The sequence below is a fragment of the Ceratotherium simum genome, chromosome 4 (genome assembly GCF_057802395.1).
Source record: "Ceratotherium simum simum isolate JZ-2026a chromosome 4, ASM5780239v1, whole genome shotgun sequence".
Taxonomy (NCBI): domain Eukaryota; kingdom Metazoa; phylum Chordata; class Mammalia; order Perissodactyla; family Rhinocerotidae; genus Ceratotherium; species Ceratotherium simum.
Window position 1 is genome coordinate 27,824,054 of NC_141903.1, and position 25,527 is coordinate 27,849,580.

General features: G+C 43.8%; 2 protein-coding genes across 2 annotated transcripts in view; both read right to left on the minus strand.

The window, feature by feature from the left end:
• Nucleotides 1–137: 137 nt before the first annotated feature.
• GRPEL2 (GrpE like 2, mitochondrial) lies at nt 138–10,062 on the minus strand. The gene is made up of 4 exons (XM_004428664.3): nt 9,513–10,062; nt 7,023–7,176; nt 6,039–6,120; nt 138–3,368 (listed from the first exon to the last, which is right to left on the minus strand). Exons 1-4 carry the CDS (start codon nt 9,587–9,589, stop codon nt 3,004–3,006), a joined length of 678 nt encoding a protein of 225 aa, XP_004428721.1. The 5' UTR covers nt 9,590–10,062; the 3' UTR covers nt 138–3,003.
• Nucleotides 10,063–11,625: 1,563 nt separating this feature from the next.
• Nucleotides 11,626–25,527, minus strand: part of AFAP1L1 (actin filament associated protein 1 like 1) — a 64,105-nt gene continuing 50,203 nt past the window's right edge. The window contains exons 16-19 of the mRNA XM_087430275.1: nt 20,017–20,181; nt 17,823–18,001; nt 15,665–15,793; nt 11,626–13,638 (exon numbers count right to left, since the gene is read on the minus strand). Coding sequence (XP_087286401.1) covers nt 13,615–13,638; nt 15,665–15,793; nt 17,823–18,001; nt 20,017–20,181 — 497 coding nt within the window. The 3' untranslated portion in view covers nt 11,626–13,614. The remainder of the gene's footprint in view (nt 13,639–15,664; nt 15,794–17,822; nt 18,002–20,016; nt 20,182–25,527) is intronic.

Here is a 25,527-nt window from a genome sequence, read left to right on the forward strand (position 1 = left end):
TGGCTGGGCTGCTGTGAGATCTCAAGGTGCTTCCACTGAAGTGTCAACAAGGTGGGTCAGCAATCAGTGAAGTGACTCTAACGTGTCAATATACAATATGAACCAGGTAGCCAAAGACACTCACGCACAGACCACCGTTATTTCAATTCGGGTTTTATTAAAGTTGTGTCTGAATATTATGTTTCACCCTTAGTTTCCCCTATTTGATTTTGCTTTAGTATTTATGAACCTTTCTTCACTTATCAAATCCTCTGCCATGAGAGAGCACCAAATAACTTATATCAGTATCAAATGGACTGATTCCCTTATGGCAATGAGGAAATCCACTAAAGAATCCAAGTACTAAAACACTAAGATCCCCTCAAGTGAGTGAAAGCTTCCTTAAATATCATCCGCAAGCCAACAGTGTATTTTCACTTCACCATCAAGATGGAAATAATTATGAGCACTGACACAATTTTCTTGCTTCTTAAGTCTAAAAATGTGGATTTCTTATGTTATAGTTAAAAACAACACACAAAAACCCAGAAGCTGTAAGGAAAACAAGTCACCGTGATGGAGTATCTTACCAATTTTTTATAGTCAAGCATCACTTAACCAGTGTTCCCCTTTCCCTAGACTTTAGGCAGCTATAAAAACACAGGAAAGACAATGTGTATAATAAAAAGCAATAAATATTTGAGGTCCTACTGTAGTAGGCAATTTACACATTTCATTTAATCTTCACAATATTGTGAGAGAATTATAACCATTTTACAAACAAGAAAGCAGGCTCAGAAGGGTGAAATGCCTGGGGCCCACGGTCACACAGGTGACCGAGCTGGCATTTTTCCATCTTCAAGTCTAGGCCTACACCAAGCCCATGCTCCATTGTGCTGCTCTGGCTCCCGAAGGCCCTTCAACATTTTGAGATTCGTACTGTTATACCTCCATCTTCTAAATTTACACTTTTAAGTCTGCAAAACTACTGAATAATAAAAAAATTTTAAATTATTCTCAATCTACCTGCTAAAATAGGAGGTTGCAAGGAATATCAGAAAACTCTTCAAGGAGTCAGAACAATCCATACCTAAAATTATGGTTATTCTAATTCATTGGTAATGACAGCTAGTAATCCAAGAACATGTGGGTAATTATAATTGGCTCATTTTCTTGTCATCATCTCAAAGGAATGAAGGCAAAAAAGGACAAATTCCTACTGTGAAATCTTGACTGCTCATTAAATTTACAGTATGCACTTAGTGGAATGCTAAAAGAGCTTCTAGTTTTAAAATCTTACCACCAGTCTTATGCTTGCATTTTAAAAGCACATACTTATTTTTTTAAGTGTCTAAATCTGGTGGAGATGGTAGGGCCCATTGGGGATCAGCTTTATTGATACATGTCTGTGTAGCATCCTAGAATAATCTATGATGTCTAAGAGGATAACTTTTATCACTCCATGGAATTGGGTCATAGAATTTTAGTAGAAATGGATTTATTTTATGGGTAACTAAATAATTAAACCTAAACCTATGCAATCTGGACATCTAACAACATGTAAATACATGTCTGCTGGGGACATATTTGCATGTTCATTATCGAACTGTTGAATCTTAAATGACTAAAGTTAATATCTAGTTTTTCCTTATTTAAGTTCTCACTGAAATTTAGTTCACTAGTTTCAGATTTTTTTTGAGTTCAGTCCTAAAAAGACTATGTCTTCATACTTCAGAAGAAGCTGAAAGGGCAAGATTAGATCATCATTAAGGCCTCTTCTAACATCGAAATATCCATAACTAACCTCCTTTCTAAAGTCTGATGTATCATTCATTCACTAACTCATTTATTGAACAAATCTTTTACAGAATACCAGCCAAAAGGAAGACTGAAAGAATAAAAAATACACACACAGGCTCATTAACTTTAGGAGGTCAATACATAAAAGGGGAGTTAGATATTTACACATGTGACATAAGACAGATACAAAAACTAGGAAATAAAGCTTGTTAATGTAAGAGAGGTAGTGATTTGTATCAATTAAAAAAAATTTAGCCTAACTAAACGAAATGAGAAATCAGGGGAACCTGACATTTTTGTCCTGACCACCTCCCCACATAATCTAATAAAGGATCATAAGGCAAATTTGATAAAGTGGCAGAAGATTTAAGGGCTGGGGGAAAGAGAAGGTGTAGGTAAATTACCTGTATCGACCAATTTGGGTCATTAGCTGTTGATGCTGCCTCGGGTTCCCTGAAATGATTATATACCTAGGGAACTGAAAATAATTTGAAGATAACTCAGCAAAGAAAGCACAGTTTCTTGGCCATGCTTGCCTGAAAGAGACCCGGGTATCTCGAATTTCTTGACGCTCCCTGCCTTCCAAGTCTTGCTTGGGCCTTTAGCCCTGTAAATGGGAACTGGAAAGAGACAATGAGTGTGAAAATGAAGTCTACCTGGCAGGAACTACAAGGACAAAAGACGGCTAAAAGGAAAATAAAATAAAAGAGGGAAGTCTTGAAAATCTATGTATATAAAAATCAACCCAAATTATCTCAATTCAAACAACTATAAAGCTTTATCATCTAAGTACCCAAATGTTGAACCAATCCCTACCATCTCCTTTTCCCATAACACACAAGATCCTACACAATTTCTGTTATAGGGACGATTAGAGAGGAATATTTAGTTGAAAATACATAAACATATACTCATTTCCACCTTTTAAAAAGATTTTGGATTGAAAGTCATCAGAGTACCAATTCAAAAGTAATTTTCCTAAACATATTTTGATAAAGGCCATGGGAACACTTGTCACATTGTTCAAATGCCCAATGGCAAGACTTCTGATGAGACCAAACAGGTCACATTAAATCAATAGAGTATCTTAGAAATAAAGCCAATATGACTAAATCCAAAACAGATCACATGAAGTACCTCATGTACAATACAAACCTAGTTTAATAAATTAAGGAAACACAGGTGACTGCACTCTGGGAGAACATTCAGTTCCTCATGGCCAATTCACAGTCTTCTCTGAGACTCCACTGCCACTTCCACTTGGGCAAGTCTGATGGTGCGGCCATGAAGCTTATAGCCATCTTGCCTTACTAATGCCACGGTGCCAGGCTGCACCCCAACACCAGCTGGCACATGACAGATGAGTTCATGCTCATGAGGGTCGTATTTGTCACCAATGGGTGTCATCTTCTCCAGGCCATGTTTGGCAAACACACTTTTCAGCTTTGCTTCTAAAAGTGACAACCCTCGAAAGATCTTCTCCAGAGTGAGCTTCTGGTCCCCAGGCTCCGTTTCTTCAGAAATGCACTCTGTAGTCTTCTCCAAAATGTCTGCCACTTCTACCAAGTCCTTACAGAAACTCTGAATTCCTATGGAGAAACCAGATACTTTTATTGTTCGTGAGGAAATCACTCTGCCCTTGGAGGTGGAGTTTGGGGAAGGCCCAGATAGATGGCTAGGGTACTAGGTACCCCAGGAAGTGGGAAGACTGCCACACAGGACTCAGGGGTCATCATCGATTACCACCCCAACTCACTGACAAGACAGTGCTTCTCTTGGAAGGAATATGACTAGGAAGCCTACTAGGAAATGAGGAAGATGGGTAGACCCCAAGAGCTAGGTAAAGACTATATACAAGAGGCTCAGAAACTTGCCCTTTAAAAACTTTCATATGCTTTTGTTTTTCTTCTTGCTATTCATTTTTAGCACTGAGTTATGTATGTTTTGAAAACTCTTACCCGTCTCAGTTGTGCTGACAAATGCATTCTCAATAGGGACAAGCTATTAGTATTTCATGTGGGGGCAAAAATAAAAAAATAGTTGACAAGACCACGCCAAGGGGAAGTCGAGAGTGATTTATTCTTGAGGACTAGCCAAATAGGAGCAGGCAAGTAAGACACATCTGGGCTGACTTGTACACTGCCATGATACAAAGAGCCCTGGCTTCTATGCAGTAGTGTGAGTTTGGGGAAACAGAAGCCTAGGTTCTCTCGTCCATATAGTGAGGGGTTCAGTCTGATTCTATTCTAATTATTGTGTTATTTCAGTAGGTGGTTCGTGTCTGCATCATTTCTTAGGGGAAAGAGAAAAAGATCTTTGTGACCTGTTTCAGAGAAGGTGGGTTACTGGGACAAAACTACCCCTGGAAAGAGGATTGTCATCATGCTATATCCCTTAAAAGCACTCTATTTTTTTTATACTTCCATGCTCACTGAGCAATAGTCAATTTCCTAAGTATTCGTGGCCACAAGGAGGAAACGACCTAAGCAAATGACTTCTGTGGCATGTTTTGCCAGACACATTTTGCTCTGTAAATGAATAAATTAGATTATCTATTAAATTCTTTTGAGGTTAGTTAATGTGTATTTGTGAATAGGGACCTTATTAATTCTTGAGGAAACTGATATGAGGCAGTTCCTAACTCAAAGGTTGACTTCTGGTAAGCCTGCTCCCCTCAAGCAGGCAGGAAGTCTTCCCCAGTTATCACAATTGGTCTATTTGCTATAGAAATTCCCTGTAGCTCAGAGGTCAGCAAACTTGTTCTGTAAGAGCCATATAGTAAATATTTTAGGTTTTGTGGGACAAAAGGCAACATCAAGGATCTGATGTAGGTGATTATATAATAAAAGAGAATATAAATTTCCACCAATTTTTTATGATGAAATTCAGACCTGTATTTATGGACTAAGAGGTGGCAGGCTTGGCTTACAGGCTGTAGTTTGTCAGGCCATAATAATTGGAAATAAGAGACTAAAACTTGGATGAAATATCCGGAATACAATTTGGGAGTCAGTATTTAGCTGATACTCAAAGCCCTGAAATATGATGTCCACAGTACTGAATGAAAAACACAAGCCTACGCCAAAGCACTGGGGTGGGACAGGACAGGAATGCAGTGCATCTGTGCACAAATACACAAAACCCAGAGAACAGAAAGTAGTGTGATATAGGGCAAAGAATGGATTGGGGGTCAGGAGACAATGGACTCATGTCTACGTCTGTCACCAATTATCTTTTTTTGGCTCACCTGTAAAAGGAGATTGGCCTAGATAAAACCCAAGGGCCCCCAAGCACGTTCGTAGTCAAAGTATAATGCTCCATATTAAATTGTGAGTACAGCAAGTAATCACAGATTTGCCCTTTACCCTGAGTTCCTGTTGACTCAACTAACACTGTCATCAACACATTTGGAACAAGATGGGGTGTGTTTAGGGAAAAATTTCTGAAAGACTCTGAAATGGACCAAAAAGATTATTCAGACATCAATGAAAAAATAGATGTGATCTAGTACAGCCTTCAGGGTTATCTGCCTCCACGTGGTCCAAAGCCTTTGTCTTGGAGTTATTTTCATAACTTGGCAAGTTGTAGAATACTGAAGAAATGCAAATGATTCTTGTCCATAGCAATGAAAATTGGCTGGTGGAGATACAGTTGATTACTGCACTATGGATATAGACCAGTTTTGCTTCTATGAAGCAGATTCCAGCATTCTTGATTGCCTACATGTCTGCTCTTTGGATTCTCCTCTGAACACCTTACTGATTCACTTGTTCATTAATGAGTTAAACAGAATTATCTGTATAAGGACTAGAATATTAAATGTACATACTTGAAAAATAAAATAACAAACGTTTGGTCAAAATAAAGGCAAATATTATTTTAGCAAATGGTTCACTTGACAACATTTCCTATAAGCAGCACAGATAGCCTATGGGAATAATGGAAGGGTAGGGTAGGAATCAGTTAAGGATTCAGATGTGTTTTTACTTTGTTCAGTTTGCAGAACTGCTAGGAAGTGGCCTTAAACTAAAAGGTTTTTTTTTTTTTTGCTGAGGAAGATTCACCCTGAGCTAACGTCTGCTGCCAATCTTCCTTTATTTTGTATGTGGGTCGCTGCCACAGCATGGCCACTAACAAGTGGTGTAGGTCCGTGTTCGGGAACCGAACCCAGGCCACTGAAGTGGAGCACACCGAACTTAACCACTAGGCCACCAGGTCGACCCCTAAAAGGTATTTTTTATTGTGAATAAATCTCTCACCAAATATCTTGGCATCTTCTACACATCTCTGGGTTCGTCTTCTTATGTTTTCACCATCAGCTACAGCTCTTTGGTATCTCACCTGAACATCAAAAGCAAAGTTAAAATGATGAGAAAACAAATGCTTATTGGTAGAAAATGTTTTTGTTTACTTGAAGGATTTTACCCTTATGACAGGTTTTTATAAAAAAAATTAGGAGTTGTAGGAATCTTAGATTAGCTCTCCAAATCCTGACAAAGCAGGAACCTACTCTTTATAGCAGCCCTGATAGGCTTTCATTTAGCCTGCTAGTTTGAACACTTTAACAACAGTTTTCAAGGTCATTACATTGAGAAAAAGCTTTCTTTTTCACATTCAGCCAACACTGCCACCCTCCAACTTTCGTTTACTGAACTGAATTCTAGGACAACCAAGAGCAAGTTTGACTCTTACCTCCTTTGAAGCTACCAAAATATCAGATATCTAAGTACTGTGACACAACAGGAACTGAAAAGAAATGACCATCCCTAGGCAGTGATGGCTAGGGAAATGTGTCATCTATTTGAAGGCAGTTATTTTAGTCTTTTTCTCTTTCATTCTTATAATTCCTGGTTCCTTTAACTGCTCCCATAAGACATGCTTTCCAACCTCCTTATCATTCTGGGTGGTCTTGCTTTGGAATTACTTGATCTTCCTCTCTCAAAGTATGTCCCTCAACCCAGTACTGGGCACAGTATGCCAGACGTAGTCTGATCAGCAGAGTGCAATGATAAATGACCTCACTCATTCAACAAATATTTACTAAGTGTCTACTACATGCCAGGCACTGTACCTCCTTTGAAGCTACCAAAATATTAGATATATAAGTACTGCGACACAACAGGAACTGAAAAGAGATGACTATCCCTGTGCAGCGATGTTTCTGAACTACTACAGATTATTTTGCCTTGGATATTTAAACTAAAGACAGGATGTGAAGAACAGATAATATAAAATCTACTCACTGTCAAATCTTGGACTTCCTTCTCCAATTTAACAGCTTTTAGCCTTAAGGCTCTTTCTGCAAGAGAGGGCCCGAGCTCATCAGGAGGGTCCTCAGAACTGCAGTCCTCACCAGCAGTTCTCTGGGTGGCAGTGCTGAAGGGATGCAGCCATTCCCTAAAGTGGGAGGGAGGTGGCGCACAGTGAAGAAATGCCATCATAAACAGCCAAAGTTACAACAAAGTTCAGAGACTGGGAAGTTTCCAGATTGAACTTCAGACAAAGTGCTTTCAGTCAGAGTAACAATATGAACACTTATGAAACGCTTACTAAGTGCCAGACACTGTTGTCAAGGTTTTACTTAAATCATCTTTTCATCTCACTGTTATCATCCCTATTTTACAGATGAGAAAACTGAGGCTCAGAGAGGCTTAAGACTGGCTCAAGATCACACAGTTAGTATTCTATTGAGCCAGCATACTGATCACCAGGCAGTACAAATAGCCAGAAGTGGGGACACAAAAGTCAGCAAGAGAAAACCAAGTTTGATACCTAGAACCAGTGGGGCAATATCAGCAGAGGGAATTCAAAACACAAAGCCACACAGTTCTGGTTCAACCCTTCACTTTACAGGTGGGGAAAATTAAACCCAGTAAACAGACTTTATTGAACTGAAGTTAGGCCTAGAATTCTACACCTTCATGACTGCAAGCTATAAGTAAGGCTTTTAGGGAAGAGAACCTGTGCTATGAAAAATTCTGAGATAACTCACCTATATGTAAAATCAAGTCAATTAAATACTTGTAAACACACTGTATCTTATGGACTGTGAACTATAACAGGTGAATAAAATAGATCTTTGTATTCAACTATGTTTGTAATGTAGAATTTTGTACAGCTAAAATGTTTGACATTTGGTTCAGTTCACATAGGAAGAAATGTGGAGTAGGGGCAAGTTTGTAGATCTTGGATTGTAGCCGTGCTGAGCCCTCCCCTTCAAGGAGGTTTCCATTACACCTCTTGGATCCTCATGATTTAAGTAAAATCATCAAGAAAATCAATCCGTGAGTACAAAAGCTCTTATAAATTGGCATATATTGAAGAGTGGTCATTGAGGTGACATCTGAGCAAAGGTTTAAAGGGGGTAAAGCAGTTTGCTTTAAGAAAGGGAAGAGGAAACAAGTATAAAGGTGTGGGCAAGACAACTTTTATCTCCCAGACTTTCCAGGCCAGTCCTGAATTCAATGATTATGATCTGGTGTCAGATTATACATATGATTCTAAGTTTTTGGTTCAGAAAATATGGTCACCATGGATCTGGGGCAAACCACACAAGATGAAACACATCCTTCCTCTTAAACCCATAGCAAACTGCATTTATCCAGTTGGAAGTAGGTCAAAATATTCTCAGGGCCAGTGTAAAAGGAAAATGGCTAGAGCCCACGCCGTGAAAGAGGGGAAATGTGGCCTTTCCCTTCAATTCCTACTGCTTCAGAACTGGAGTGGGGGGAAATTTTATCAGAGGGAACCATTTCCTGGTCACTTCTCTACATCACAAACCGCCAGAAAGACTTAAAAAAAATTGACCGTGGTTAAAAAACAAAAAAAAAAGCCTGAAACCCTGAATTCAACCTCTCACCCAGGTGCTAGGGCGGCGTGCTGGGTCAGGTGTGTTAAAATAAACAGGTGACAAATAGTTACGTAAAATTCCCGGATTCCCCCGTGGCTTAATTTACATTTCAGAAGTCCAACCTTACCCACCCCCCTGCTCAGCCATTTTATTCTTTCCGATGCAGACATCGTCTAGGCGGAATCGTCCCTGAGAATAATTAACATTGCTCACGAATTAAAAGCGCCAATTCTGGAGCCCTGACTGGTTTCCAGTCTGGGTTCCATTTCCCGAGGATTTAAGTTTGACGAAGTTACTTAACTTTTCCAAACCTCAGTGTCTCCAATAGAACGGGGGGTAGGTAATAAAAAGCACTACTCATCGTTCTGCAATCGGCACGATAAGTGAGCAATAAAAGCCGCAGCAGCCGACAGATAAAAAGCAGCAACTGGAACGTCCCTCTCCCGACGGCAGGTGCAAGGGCCGCTCGGAGAGAAGAGGTTGGACGCCCTCCCTTGCCCGACAGGTTAAGTGAAGCCCGGATAACGGGGAAGGGACTGACCCAAGGTCACACAGACGTCAGGGGAGAGAATCCCAATTCACCTGCCAGCGCCACACCTGGGGAGAAGGTGCCAGAAGAGGTACATCCCCAATTCAATCGATGCTGGGGGCTGAACAGACTTTCCCCTCCGAGGACGCGCCCTCGGGTCTTCCCGCATTCCTCGGCCCGGCGAGGGGCGCGGCGGTGGGCGTCAGTGTGCCCCTCTGGAAAACGGGGCCGCGAGCGCCCGGTCGTCGCCGCCGAGAGGCTCGGCGCGTCCTCTCGCCCTGCAGCCCTCACTCCCCGCCGGCCCGCTCGTCCCTACTGCCGCCACGTCCCCGACCCCCGGGCTGCCTCGCTTACCTGCCCTCGGACGCGGCGCTCGAGGCCAGGAGGCGCTGCACCCCTCGCCGGCCCGCCCACAAGGCCCGCGCGGCCATGTTCCCGACCGCGGCTGACGGAGGCAGCGCACGCGCACTTGCCCCAACCGCCGAGACACGCTCACTTAAAAAACCAGGCTTCGCGGGCGTTTCCCTCTCCCGGCTGCCGGACGCGAAAGCTGCACTTCCGGCTGTCCGTGTGCGCCGCGCTCTTCCACGGAACGCAACACTTCCGGTCCTCGGTGTGTTCGGGTCCCTGTTGCAGGGACGAAGGGGCCGTGCCACCCGCGGAATCCGCGGCGAACAAAGGGCATCACAGCTGTGCCCTCGTGGAGCTTACGTGAAGTTATTAACAATAAACAAATGCAAATACGATGTAAAGTCAAAATATGGCCGGTGTTTAAAAGTGAGGAGCATGGTGCTGCAGAAGTCTAGAATACAATATGGCCGAGCATGGGGAGTTTTCCCCAAGGAAGTAATATTTGAACTGAAGGCTGAAGAATGAGTAGATGAAAAGAGGAAAGTGGTTCAGGCAGAAGGAAATAGCATCTGCAAAGAGCCAGTGACGGGGGAAAGTTTTGCGAGGAAGGGACTGAAATACAGGAGGGACGGGTGGGGCAATACGACACGAATGGGTAGGCGGGGCCAGGTCACGTGAGAGGTTTAAAAAAAAATCGGAGCCTGAGTCCCACTCCCCTGTCACTCGTCCCTGCTTTTTCCTCCCCTCACTAGACTGAAAGCTCCTTTAGGGCGGAGGGTTTTTTGGTCTGTTCATTTCCAATGAACAGTGCCCTAATGTAGTAATTCAAATTTTTTTGTGGAGTAAACTTGAGTCTTATTCTGATTGCAATGGACACATGTTAACAAAGCCTTTACATATTTAAGGGGGTCACTTTGCTATGCTTCAGGAAGGTGTCTGTCTTGTTCACAGCTGTGATTTCTAAAATCTAGTACAATTGAGCACCTAAAATCTAGGTGCTCAATAAATATTTGTTGAATGAATTAAGTTGGATGATGTTAGTAGAGATGGGAAGAAGTGAAAGAATTTTAGAGAGATTTAGTATGGAAAGTTGACAGGATGTGAGCATGGGCTGATGATTGGGGTTGATCAGGGCACCTGGAGTTGCCACACTAGTTACTAGTTCTAAGGTAAAAAAAAAAATTTTTTTTTTAAGGGATAGGAAGTGTGCCTTCATCATTCTGAATCTTCACCGTAACGTGGCTTACTTGTACTGTAGCTATGGGTCAGATTTTCTCTCTGCTTGTCTGTGAGTTCCTTGGGGACAGAGCTGGAGTCTTTTGCATCTTTACATCCTATTCAAGGCCCAGCTCAAATGTGTTGTAACCAATACCTTGTGTTTCCTTTTGGCCTTAGGAGAAGAGAAATATGGTTTAAGGAGGGATTATGATCCCCCTTTACATATGAGAAAATTGAGGCTCAAAGAGGTTGGTGAACCTGCTCAAGGTCCCCCACTGAGGATCTAGTGACACTAGAAATCTGACAGTCCAAACACTTGGGAGTGTAGGGAAGGATGGAGCTTCAAGTCCACTCGGACCTATGAGCCTATACTTTGAAAAAACAACCAAACAAGGCATTTTAACAAGTAAGAACTGGCATCCATGCTTTAGCCATTTTGTTTACATTTCTCTCAGCTGTCCCTCTTACACCAAATGTGCTGCATACATGAATCCATTCATTCATCTATTTGTTGAGTGCTAGTGTGCTTCTGAATGCTGCAGTGCAAGGTGGGGGAGAGACCTGGATAAAATAGAGCCTTGGGAACTAAGAGGAAGGGCTCTAGGCTCAGACTTCTTGTATTCAAGTGCTGGCTCCACTACCACTTCCTAACTGTGGCCTTCCATTTCCTGAACTGTGAAAACTGGGATAACAGAACCTGGCTCACAGGGTATTAGTAAAGACTAAAGGGATAGTGCCTAGAAAAGTGATTAGTTAGCACCAGGACCAGCTACATAATTTAAAGGGTAAAAGGAAAATGCGGAGTCTCCTGTTCTAAATTTATTAAGAGGGCAACAGCACAGCATTAAACCAAGCACAGGGCCCTACTAAGTGCGGGGCCCTGTGTGATTGCACAGGTTGCATGCCTGTGAAGCTGGCCCTTGCTAACACAGTGCCTGATGCACGGTGAGTGCTCAATAAACAATAATTATTGATTTCCTAAGGTCCGAGCTCTCAAAGAGTCCAAGATCTATTGGAGGGAAAAGACAGTTAATCTTAAAATAACTGCATGAGAGAGAATGTGACACACGCTGAGGACATTGTTGGGGGCCATTCCAGGATCCATATTTTAAAAAACAACATTGACAATCCAGACTATGTCAGCTCCTTTGTCATTGAAGACACTCAAGTGGAATCTGGATGAAAATGATCAGTTATGGATTGGTTGCCTTTTAGCTTTTGGTGGTTACCAAGAAAAAGTCATTTCTTCATCAGTAGAAAGAACACAGGATTTTGAGTCAGACATTTCCTATCTAGTTAATAAGAAGAACCACTTGACTGGGCATTTCCTATTTCTTGGACACTGTGCAAGATGCTTTCCATATATTATCATCTCATTGAATTACCCTAACAGTCTTGGGAGGAAAGTATAATTGTTAACCCAGTCTTCATAGGTAAGGAAAACAAGAATCAGAGAGGTCAAGTGACTTTCCCGAAGTCACAGCTGGTAAGTGGCAGAGGCAGGGCTCAACCCAGCCCTGTCTGGATCCCGGTTCATAAACCCTAAGCCTTATGCTTTGCCACTGACCAGCTGAGTGCTTTTGGTCAGATTACTTTCCTTGCTCTGGTCTCCAGCTACCTCAGAGGGTGGCAAAGTTTGGATGAGGCTCAAGTATGTAAAGCCTTCTTCGGTAGGGTAAGGTATGTGAAGCCTCTATTGAAGTGCCCAGAGGTTATTCTGGGATTTCTCTTCTCTCCCCTTGAGCTAACCTCTGAGCAATTCCAGTTGAATGGTTTTTTCTTTATTGGAGGGAAATGTGGTAACGACCTATAAAGTGCCTACAGTGGTGAGAAAGTACTGAGTGGCACAGCAAGGAGACTGCCTAGGACTTGAGGTCCTTGCTCCCCTATGACAGTGTCAAGTGTTTATAAAAGGCTTAGCACCCATGTGGCAGAAGTGAGCCACCATCCTCTTGGTTCTCCCTGATAGTTTTACTTGACAACAGATACGGAAGGGCAGACGGGTGGGCCTCAGAGTGCAAGATAAAGATAAAGACATAAAGCGTGTCACCTGGATTTCTAACCATAGCTCCTGGAGCCTGAATGTCATATAAAATAAAGGACTTGATTGACAGCAAATAACCCCACCCTACAAAGCCTACAACATCCTGTGGACATTAGACATCCATGCTGTCACTGAGTATCACTGTGAGGTTAAATTATGTCAGCTGCTGAACCTCTCTTTGCCTGCTGCATACTCAGATTTCTGATTTGAAAACAATTCAAATCTGGGGTTCCGGTAGCTGCATCTGCTGAGTTCTAAAGCGAATAAGGAATGATTGTAGAATTTGCTTGTTTCTATAGCTTTTGTTCACCTTTATGCGGGCAGGGATAATTCTATTGATTTTTCAGCCTATTTATCTTGCCCAGAGGTGGTCAGTAATGCCCAACATGAATCCAGTTGGCGCAGATGTGATCGAATGACCAAGTTTCTTCTCTTCGCCCTGCACCACGATGCTTCAGCACTGCCTTCCTCTGCCCTAAGGACTGGGAATGGGATGCTGAGAATGGGATGGAATGGCTTATTCACATGTGCTTTCATTTCTTCCTCAGAAGGGAAGGCCAAGACATTTAACAAAACCTTTACAACAGTGCAGATTTCTATCTCCCTCCGCCCCCATTTTCCACCCTCTGTAAAGTTATAAGGACGCCCTCCATTTCCCTCTTCCCTTCTACCTCTTCCCTCCCCAATTCCCCTATAATCATGCAGACAGTAAAGGCTGGTCTTCTGGGTGCCCCGGAGAGTAGAGACTACTTCCAGTCTTCTGGTATCTCCTTGTGAAAAAAGCATTTCTGCCTTAGATGGACAATCTGGTATTTCCTTTGGAATGAAATCCTCATCCTCTTTCTAGGTCTTCTTCATTTCCCATTCCTGAAGTACAGAAAGACAAAACAAATCAGTTTGCTGAATATTCTAGTGTGACTTGTAGGATAAAAACGTTCCACTGTACCTAATTACATAAAGATTGCCACCGGCCAGATTAGAGAGCCATGGGTCCTAGTCCCACTCTCTCTCTCTGTAGCCTTGGGCAAGTCATTTCTGCACAATGGGCCTCATCTCTAAGGGGGCTCAAATATCACAAAGTTTGTCTTTCTCAGACAAGAAACCTGAGGCCCAGAAGGGGGAGGGAAGCGGGGACTGCATTTGGCCCCAGTGCTATTCCACAGGACCTTGGGGTGGGGTAGGACGCTGATGAGAGAGAAGCCAAAGCAGTTTGGTAAGGAAGGGTGAGGGCAGGCAGCCCATGGGGTTCCATTTCTTCTCCCAGGGCTGTCTAGGAGTTCATCTGAGAGGGATACTGAAGTCATGGCCAACAGTGAATGGCTTTTTACCCACAAATGATGCATGGGGTTTCCAGCCAGCCCTGGAGGTGATGGTGTGAACCCGGGTAGAACGTGATGGTTAGAAAATTCTTGGTGGGAGGACTCTCCAATCCCAATCTGCTCCTCTCCCAAGCTTCGCCATCTAAACTGCAGTTGCTCAAGGCGATGACCTAGGAGTCATCCTTGATTCCTCTTCCTCATCCTCCACATCCTCATCAGCAAATCCTCTGACTCTACCTCCAAAGCCAGCCACTTCATATCACCTCCACTATACCCTTCTCATCTCTCATCTAGATTACTGCTTCTAACTGGTCTCTCTCGTCCCGTCATCAGTGCTCAACAGAGTAGTCAGAATGGTCTTTTAAAAATGTAATTCATATCCGAAAATGCCTTGCTCAAAACTTGCCAGTGACTTTCCATTATGTCAAAACAAAATCCAAAGCTCTTCCAATGGCCTATGAGGATCAAGGAGAAGCAAACTATGGCCAGTGGGCCAAATCTGGCCCACTGCATGTTTTTGTACAACCTGTCAGCTAAGAATGGTTTTCACAATTTAAAAAAAATCAAAAGAATAATAATTTTTCATGACACATGAAAATTATATGAAATTCAAATCTCAGTGTCCATAAATTAAGTTTTATTGGGACATACCCATGTTCATCATTCTTTTACATATTGTCTATGGCTGCTTTCCTGCTGCAATGGCAGAGTTAAGTGGTTACGAAAGAGACTGTGTGGTCCATAAAGCTTCAAATATTTACTATCTGGCCCTTTACAGAAAGTTTGCTGACATCTGGTCTAGATGATCTGGCCTCTGGTTATTTCTCTAATCTCACGTCCTAATGGTCAGGTATTTGTTTTTTAGGTCCACACTTTCTTATCTGCAATTCTGAAATTTAGAAAGTTCTGAAACTAAAATTTTTCTCAAATGTATTGGCACAAACTCATTTGGTGGCAAAATCTGACCTGAGCTGATGTGAGGCTGTTTATAACCTCTTTATTCCACATGGTGTGAATATTCATGAGTCTTGCTAGAGAATTATTAACGTTTGCTTACAGAGTACCTCCTGAGAACTTGTTGGAGTTTTTCATCATATATAATATGTATCATATTACCTTTCTAAATCCAAAAAGTTCTGAAACACAGCTGGCCCCAAGAGTTTCAGAGACAGGACTGTGGACCAGTATCACAGTGAGCCCTGGCCTTGGAATTGGAAGAGGTGGGTTTGCATCCCAGCCCTCCCAATGCTGCCCTGTATACCAGTGTGCAAGTCCCTTCAACCCCCATCTTCAGTCTCCTCACCTATGAAACAGGGCCTTTCCTGTCTCAAAACACACTGTAGACTCAGAAATCAGATAACCGAGCTCGTTAGAACTATGTGTTAAGAAAGAGAAAATAACTTCTGAATGAGATTTAAGGATTTTCTCTAAGCAAAGTTCATGAATTTTACTGCATGTACGTATTGGCAATTGTCTGCCTTTTCTCACTCGCTGGTTTTTTGGTTCTTGGTGAGGTTTCATTAAAAGGAGGCTGCCAGTTCTCTGAACTGTGCTTAGCTGAGTGATTGCTGTACCTTGGCTTTCTGTAGTACCCTTCCTTGGTTGAAGGTTACGATGGGTGGGCTCCTCTTCCTCAGCTCAGAAACACAGTTGACAGGGAGAGGTTGCTCTGGGGCGTTGTTCTGGGGTTTATTTGCAGTTTCCTATTGATAACAAGAAATAGTTACATAGGTGAGGTCTAGTGCTGGCTACCTACAGCAAGCCTGCCCTCCAAAGATGCAAGTAGAAGGCACTCTGCTGATGTGCCAGCATCACACAGGGTGAGGGAGGAAGATACTTGAGGGCCTTGGACTAACGGTAAGGATGGCTAAAAGTACGAAACTCCCACTATGCACCAGGCATTGCGTGGGTTAGCTTATTTAGCCTTTACAGGTCTATGAAGTAGGTACTAATATTAGTCATCCTATTTTACAGAGAAGGAACATGAGAAGGTCAAGGCACTGCTCACACGGCTGGTGAGTAGGAGAGCTGGCATTCAGACCCCACAGCCCTCTCTCTTAACCTCTCTCCTGTATTCCTTCTCATTTTCTACACTGCCTTCACCCCTTAAATTTTCCAGGTAATTGCTTAGTACCTTACTGGATGTAGTTCCTTAAGCATGACATTTTAATAGCTAAGCCTGCAGGGAATTTAGAGAAGACTTCTCTTTATCTCCCAAGGCCATCAAAAGGATCAGAAGTGGGGGGAAAAGTCCCTGGAATGTGCACATCAGGGCATGCAGGTGGGAGGAAGCGGCTGGAATGAGTGAACCCCTCCTAACTCTTCCACCAGCCCTCTGTGACCCGGGGAAGTTGTTTTGTCCCTGGCCCTTAAGCTCTCTGCCTGTATATCAGCTTGGAAAAGCCCCACGGAGAGGAAGTGTAGGGGCGGAAGAAACAGCCCTGGCTTCAGAGTCACGGGGTGTGGTCTGACCAGGCAGCGTAACCTTGGACAACAACAATAAGAATACACTTCCCAATGACAACTCACACTTATCAGACCAGTTATTACATCTCTCTGAGTTTCAATTTCCTTGTCTGAAAGCAGGTAAAACATTTATTCATTCAACAAGCATTTATTACACTCCTACTATTTTTCAGACTCGGTAAAGAGAGGCTAAAGAGATAATGATAAAAGAGACATGTCCAATTCTTAATAAAAATACAATCTAGTGGAGGAGACAGACATTAGACAAGTAAGGACACAAATATATACATACTGTGGTTAATGCCATGAGGAAGAATAACAGATGGGACCACTGGTAATTTACATCAGTGGTTTCCAACTGGAGGCAATTTTGTCCTCTCAGGGGACATCTGGCTATTTCTGGAGACACTTTTGGTTGTCATAACTAGGGGTGGGGTGCTACTGGCATCTAGTGGGTAGAGGCTAGGGATACTGCTAAACATCCTACAGTGCACACAGAAGTCTCCTATGAAAAAGAATTATCGGCCCTGGATGTCAATAGTGCTGAAGTTGAGACACTCTGATACAGACTGAGGTCAGCAGAGTTCTTCCTGAGAAAGTCCCATTCAAGGTGAGAGTACCTACCTTGCAGGGTTGCTGGGAGCATCGGAGATAACGGATGCAAAGGCCCGAGGATAGGGCCTCGTACACTGGGGGCCCTAGGAGAGGGCATGTGCCGTGGGGGCTAAAGCAGGGCCCTGGAGTCAGACTTCCTGGGTTTGGAATCCTGTCTTCCACTTAGCTGAGTGGCCTTGAGCAAGTTATTCAGCATCTCTGAACCTCAGTTCCCTTGTCTGTCAAGTGGGGTGAATGCACATAGTACTACCTCATAGGACTGCCGTGAAGACTGTGTGGGATGATACAGGTGAAGATGCTGTACTGGCCTTCACAAGGTGGAAGTAACCGACCAAGACAAGGTTGTTATTCTTATTCAATGTATGGTAGTTATTATTATCATCAGTAACCCCAAGGCTACTTCTGAGATCACATTCAGGATAAAACGTGACATGGTGCAGCTGCAGTGGAGAGAACACAGGCCAAAGAACTTGCTCTGAGAGCCCCCTTCCCAGCTGTGCCCCCTCTGTACGGCATCTCTCCTCTCCTCTGGGACTCAGCTTTCTCATCCGTAAACAAGCATAACTCCTGCCCCCAAAGAACGATCATGAAGAGCTAGAGCAGGTGAGGGGTAAGGAGCAGCTGCCCCTGTGCAGAAGGAGGTGGACTCACCCCACTCTTCTTCTTGCTGCTCACGGAGAGCCCCAGGGCCGGGCCCCCTGCCAGGGACTGCTGCAAGCGTTCCTTCACAGCCACCAGCCGCAGCTCCAGGTCGATCCGGCGTTCCTCCTTCCCCCGACACTGAGCTTCCAGGGCGGCCACCGCCTCCTCCAGAACCTTTACCTTTGCTCCTGTGTCCAAAGACACCCATGAGAAACAGCGGAGCCTGGCCTGAAGCATCAGGGAGCCGGGCAGGGCCTCAGGCCCTACTCTGCCCCTCCGGGGGGCCTTTCCAGCCCTCGGTCCTCGTTAAGAGATGGACTTGGGTCTGAGGTTCCAGCTCCATGCTGAGTTGTGTGGTTTTTACCTGCCCAGTACCCATGTCCCCATCTTCTGGTTATAGAACCCTGATTTCCCACTGGGAAACCACCTTTCCCTTCTCAGTCCCTGTAGTTTGAATGGGGCTGACCTCACTCCTAGTTCAAGGGGTTGGCACATAACTTAGATCTGGCCCATAATCATATCTCATTTTCTGGTCATGGTAATTGATTTAGGGATCAAAGCTGATCCACTCAGAGTGAATCCTGAGGTGTTTGTGGGGGCCACTGGGAAGAGAAGCTCTCTCTGCTGGGGTGGCTGAGAGGACTGGGTGAGGGCTGGAGCTGTGCAGCCATTATGCCACCATGAGGGGCAGAGAATGAAACCAACGTAGAGGAAGGCAGAAGCAAGAATTAGAGAAATATGCTTCCTGATGACATCATTTAAGTCCCTGGACCTCACTATACCTGATCATTCAATTTTCCAATTACATTGTTCTCCTTTTCATTTCTAAGCCAGTTTGACTTTGGTTTCTGTTACTTGTAACCAAGAGTCATAACACAGGGCTTTCCATTGACCAGTAGGAACCAGGGGTTCCTACTAGGATTTTGCTGCTCATTCAGTTAAGCCAACAAACCTATATTAGAACCTTCTTTGTGCCAAGAGCTGTGTTGGGTCTTACCAGGTTTAAAAATTAGTTTCATTGTTTGCCCTAAGGGAGTCTGCACTGGAGGGTTTTCTAGTACTGGTGGATTCTTTTCATTCATTCATTCATTCAGTAAATACTTACTGAGTGCCTGCTATGTACCAGGCACTGTTCTGTGCCCTTGGGACATATCAGTGAATGAAACAGGCAAAGATCCTTGCCTTTATGGAGCTTGTATTTGTGTGTGTGTGTGTGTGTGTGTGTGTGTGTGTGAGAGAGAGAGAGAATAAATATAATAAATAATCTAATATATTACAAAGTGATGTGCTATAGGGAAAAACTGAGCAGGACAAGGAGGATAGTCAACCTGTTCCAAACCCTGGTTCTGACTCTTAGAAAGTTCTTCTTTATATTGAAACCAAACTGCCTTTCTGGGCCTCCCTTCCATTGATTCTGGTTCTTGACCACACAGAACAAGTCTTATCCTTTAAGCAAGAAGTTCTCAATCTGAGGCTCATGGATTCCTAGGCAATCTATGGCTCAGGGGGCACACGAGCTCCTGAAATTGTTTGCAACATTGTGAATTGTGGGTTTTTTTCCCCTTAAGAAAGGGTCCATAGGTTCCATCAGATTCTCATGGGGTTATGTGGCCTTGGCCATATTCTATATGAGGACAGTTCCCTCCAGCATGTGCAGAAACCTCAGGCTGAAAGTGTGCCAAACTGCAGCTATAGAGAGAATTCAAAGGGAACACAGCAGAGAATAGGGCACAGAGGAGTCCAGAGCAGGCAGGGCTTGTGGAGGTCACGGCCCTGGCTTTCAGAAAAGGATCCTGGCGAAGTGTCCCTGCCCACCATTTCTAGCACCTGGACCAATATCTCACACGGTCAGGTGCTCAGCACATATCTGAACGAATGAGCTAATGTGAGGCTCAAAATGATACCTCTTATTTCCTTGATTTTAAGGCACACTCTATTTTTCACGTTTTAACATTTCTAAAATCAGATCGCATCTTTCCACATTAACTGTACACCTTTTTGTCATGCTTTTTCATCCCCTTACCCCAAAAGCAGTTATTAAATTGATGGCACTTCCATTAGTCAGGAGAGACGGTGATGATAGGGTGACGATGAGGAGGAGGAGGAAGGGGAGTTCCTGAGTAAGGAACTGGGTGACCTGTGCCAGGGGAGGTGTCACGGCTGAGTCCCCCATGAGCGCTCAGGACCACACCCACGTAGGTACCTGGGCTGCTCCGAATGGCTTCCTTCAGCTCCCTCTTCTCCTGCCTCAGTGCCATCAGCTCGGTCCGGATCGTCTCTTTCTCTTTCTCCAGCTTCTCTTTTTCTACCAGGTACCTCCGGGCATCCTCCTCAGCTCGGTTCTTACCGTACTTGTATTGATTGGCACCTGCAGAGATGTGAGGCAGGAAAGGTCCTCAGGTAAGGGTACCTGGGTGGTGTTAGCTTCTCTCTCAGCCTCAACTCCTCCATCTATTAAATGGGAATACTTAGAGCTATACCCCTAGATATATTTCATGTGACTCCTCTAAGGAAACAAGGAGCAAAAGGGAGACAGAGCACAGGGACGAGGAGCAAGGGCTTTGGAACCAGACGGACCGAGGTTTGCGTTCTCTTTTGCCCAAAGTGAATGGTGGTGTTTTGTGCCTTCCCTTTAGGCCTTGGTTTCCTCACTTGTAAATGTGGATATTGATCATATTTACCTTTTAGCATTGTAGTAAGGTTTAAATGAGATAATTCATGAAAAGTACTTAGTATAGTACCTGGCAAATAGTACGTGCTTAGTAAATATTAGATAATAATAATAATATGAAACAAATTTTGTGATGTATAACACACTTTGGTTTTAAAAGGGCCTGTTTTGGGCTGGCCCGGTGGCGCAAGCGGTTAAGTGCGCGCGCTCCGCTGCGGCTGCCCGGGGTTCGCCGGTTTGGATCCTGGGTGTGCACCAACGCACCGCTTGGCAAGCCATGCTGTGGAGGCGTCCCATATAAAGTAGAGGAAGATGGGCATGGATGTTAGCCCAGGGCCAGTCTTCCTCAGCAAAAAAGAAGAGGATTGGCAGATGTTAGCACAGGGCTGATCTTCCTCACAAAAAAAAAAAAAGGGCCTGTTTTAAAGTCAACTCTCAAGTATATAGAAGACAAGGAGACAGCCACTTAGAAATCAGATCCAGAGAGAATTGAGACTTTGGGCTAAAGTCAGGCATTGCCCATTTTATTACTGGGAAAATGGACCTTGTAGTCTACTGTAGGCTCTACACTATGATGGACAATAACAACAAATAACTATGGCAACAACGTATTGAACATTTACTATATGCTAGGCCATTTATATGCACTTCCATTTAATCCTCACAAAAACTTACTATCATTAGCTCTATTTTATTGTTGAAGAAACTGAGGCAGAGAGGTTAGGTCTCACGGCCAGTGATGGCAGAGCCCAGGTTTGAACCCATGTCTGTCTAACTCCAGGATCCACGCCATGCAACACTGCTCTAGCTGGGCAAGGCCACAGTCCAACCTCTAAAGTGAGGTTTCATTTCTTTGTGACCGACAGCCACATACAGTCCTTTTTAAGTTGGTGGGTTGTGGAGTGATCCCTGTGATTTACTGGTAATTGGGGGTCTTGTCTCTGCAGCTCTTGCAGGGATTGTGGTGGTCACGCAGTGACCCATGCAAAAATCAGTTCCTGCCACCACTACCCTGCAATTCCAGCCTGATCATAAACAAATCATGGAGGGCAGAAAAGGGGACCCATACCTCGCCCAGCTTCCCAGATACACAATGGCTTCCTAGGGGAATTGGCTCCTAGAATTTTGGACTTTATAGACTGGTAATATAAAAAAAAATGAGTAGACCAATAAAGGGCTGTCAACATTCTGTTGTATCTGATAAGGACCTTAAAAACCCCAATTTTTCCCAATATTTTATAAAATAAACAATATTTTAACATCCCCAGAGTTGGAAGGATACAAATGCAGAAATAAATAGTCATTTACATTGAATAGATTTAGCTTTATAAAAAACTTCATGCACTGTGCTTATTTTTCTCATTTCATTGCAGATGAATGAAAACTTCCTTACAGACTGAACCAGCAAATGGACTCACCTTTGGGAGCTGCTACCCTGATCTGCCTTGATGTGTCAGCACCACGGAGAGCAGCTTATCTCACATCCCATCCTGTAATACTTGAGTCACTCAAATGTGGTGAAGAAACAAACTAGATTGTTTCTTTTTATAATTTTATTTATTTTTTATTTATTTTTTTATAATTTAAAAAAATTTTTTCCCCCAAAGCCCCAGTAGATAGTTGTATATCATAGTTGCACATTCTTCCAGTTGCTGTATGTGGGACTTGGCCTCAGCATGGCCAGAGAAGCGGTGCATCGGTGCATGCCCGGGATCTGAACCCGGGCCACCAGCAGCGGAGCGCGCGCACTTAACCGCTAAGCCACGAGGCCGGCCCCTAGATTGTTTCTAATGGGTAAGTTGTAAGGAGCTACCATTCTGTGGGCCTCATAGGGTTAGTGATAAAATATTTGCTTCAGGTCTGCTGAAGCACCTTCCAGAAAAATCTGGGCTTCCATAGTGAGAAAAAAAAGGATTGTATCCAAGTTACTAATATAACCAATGCACTAATGTTGTAGTATGTATCAGTACTTCATTCCTTTTTATTGCTGAATAATATTCCAGGTGATTTTAGGGGGAAAGCCTCTATTGATTCTATGAGAAGTCAGCTGTTAATCTTATTGGTGGATCCCTTGTAAGTGATGAATCAGTTTTCTCTTCTGCTTTAAAGACTTTCTCCTTGTCTTTGGCTTAGCATTTTGATCATGATGCATCTTTTGTGGATCTCTTTGCATTTATCCTACTTGAACTTCACTGAGCTTTCTGGATGTATAAATTAACATTTTTCAATAAATTTGGCAAGTTTTCCGCCATTATTCCTTTTAATATTTTTTTGCTACTTTCTCTCTCTCTTTTCCTTCTGGTACTCCTTTTATGTATATGTTGCTGCACTTAATGGTGTCCCACATTTCTCTAAGAATCTGTTCATTTTTCTTCATTCTTTTTTCTCTCTGTTCTTTGGAATGCATAATCCCTCTTGATCTATCTTGAAATTCACTTATTCTTTCTTCTGCCAGTTCAAATGTACCATTGAGCCCCTCTAGTGAGTTTTTAATTTCACTTATTGTACTTTTTAGCTCCATGATTTCCATTTGGTTCTTCTTTTTATAATCTCTGTCTCTCTATTGATCTCTACCTGATAAGACATACTCATCTTACTTTCCTTTACTTCTTTGAGCATGGTTTTCTTTGGTTCTTTGAACATATATATAATGGATGCTTTGAAGTCTTTGTTAAATTCTATATGCAGGCCCTCTCACAGGCAGTTTCTGTTGCCTGCTTTTTTCCCTCTGTATGGGTCACACTTTCATGTTTCTTTGCATGTTTCATAATTTTTTGTTGAAAATTGGACATTTTAGATAATGTATTTAGCATCTCTGGATACTGACCTTCCCCCTCTGTCTGGTTGTTTATTTGTTTAGTGACTTAGCTGGCTCTTTTAGTGAAGTCTGTTTTCCCCTGCAGTGTGTAGCCTCTGATGTTGCTCCTCAGAGGGTGCACCCTTGGAGGACGGTGATCTTAGCAGGGCTCTCTCTGACTCTCTCACTGATTCTCTGTTAGTCTCGCGCCCAGCTGTTAGGCTCCACCAACTGTCAGCTGATTGCTCTATTGTTTTTGACAATGCCCTAGGGCAAAAATCGCTCCACAGTCTGATCCAATTAAATTCAGCCCCTTTGCAGGGTAGTTTTTAAGGCCAATCTTTTGAGGTCAGTCTTTGTTCTGACCCCAGCAGGGCTCTTCTTTGCTGTCTCTTTCCCTGATTCTCTCTGATGAACTAGCTGGCCTACACTTTAGTTTATTGCTCCCATGGAGCTACCAGCTTCCTTACTTGTTTACCACCAAATCTCCCTTGTTTTTGAGAGCATGCTTTGGCTTGAACTTCCTCACACTCTGCTCCAACTAAAGTCAGTTCTTTTGAGGGAGAGCTTTGGAGTTCTCTGTTCTTATGGCCTACCTCTCACCCTGGGCAAAATCTCTGAGTCACTGTTCTGGATCTAGGGGTGGGAACAGTGGCCTGCTTCTCTCAGAGTGACATCTCTGCTTTATGAGCAGGGTGTTGGGTGGGGGTGGTAACCTCTAGTCTTTTTGGTTCACCTCTCCCAGTGTGGAACCTCTGCCCTATGAGTGAGCTGGGGTGAGGGCAACTAGGGCCCCCGTATTCTTGGCCTGCTCCACCTGCGTAGAGCCTCTCCCCTACGAGTGGGATCTGGATAGAGGAAGGGAGCTCCCTACCTCTTGGCTGCACTCACCTGGAGTTTATAGACCCTGAGACATGGAGCCAGGGGTAATGAGAAATGCTGGCGCCCTGCCCTTAGTGGGGAGATACTGTAGCCCTTGACTGGTAGCTGGGGGAGAAAGAGCCCCATTTTCTTGTCCACACCTACCTAGAGTGGAGATTCTGTTACACAGAGTTGGGAAAAGCATAAAGGAATGGGTTGTGGCTCAGACGCCACAAACTCTCACTGTTCTTGCTGAGACTTAGTAAATTTTCTAGAATAAATCTTTCTTCATTTGCTATATGCCCTGAGGACAATTCCAGAAACTTTATTTATTTATTTATTTTTAAAGATTTTATTTATTTTATTTTTTCCCCCCAAAGCCCCAGTGGATAGTTGTATGTCGTAGCTGCACATCCTTCTAGTTGCTGCATGTGGGACTCGGCCTCCGGATGGACGGAGAAGTGGTGCCTCGATGTGCACCCGGGATCCGAACCCGGGTCACCAGCATCGCAGCGCGCACACTTAACCACCAAGCCACAGGGCCGGCCCTCCAGAAACTTTAGATGATTACTTGTTTTAATAATTTCCACCAGTTATGGTTGTTCTGCAGGGAGTGGGTCTGTGGAGCTTCTCACACCACCATCTTTCTCAGCAATCCACTGGGCCACCATGATTTTTGCTTTCTGGCATTTACGTCCTTTTGTAGTCTCCTCCCACACTAGATGAGGCTGACCTGTGCAGCCATTAGGACACACTGAAAATGACAGAGTGTGACTTCCAAAGCTAGGTCACAGAAACATTGCAGCTTCTGCCCTGTTATTCCCTCCTGGGTCACTTGCTCTTGGGGAACCAGCTGTCTCATCATGAGGGCAAGCAGCCCAATGGAGAGGTCCCCATGGCAGGAAACTGAGGCCTCCTTCCAACAACCAGCACAAACTCGCCAGGCACGCGAGTGAGCCATCTTAGGAGCAGATCCTCCAGCACGTCAGGCCTTCAGATGACTTCAGATGACTGGCTGACACCTTGATGGCAACCCAGAGACCCGAAGCCAGAACTACCTACCTAAGTCACTTGGGGATTCCTGACCCACCGAAAATGGGTGACATAATACACGTTCATTTTTTGAGCTGTTAAATTCTGGGTAATTTGTTATATAGCAATAGGAAATTAATACATGATCTTGGGTAAGACCCTTTTCTTTCATGTTTTTCAGTTTCTTCATCTGAAAAACGTTGTTGGACTAGATCCATGATTTCCCACTGCCCTGCAAGGAGCCCTATGATTCCACAGATGGCCCACAGGCTACTGCACGGTGCAAAGGGGAGGCCACATGGGCTTCGCGACTCCAACCAGAGCAGCTCCACTTTTATGTCTCTTATAAACTG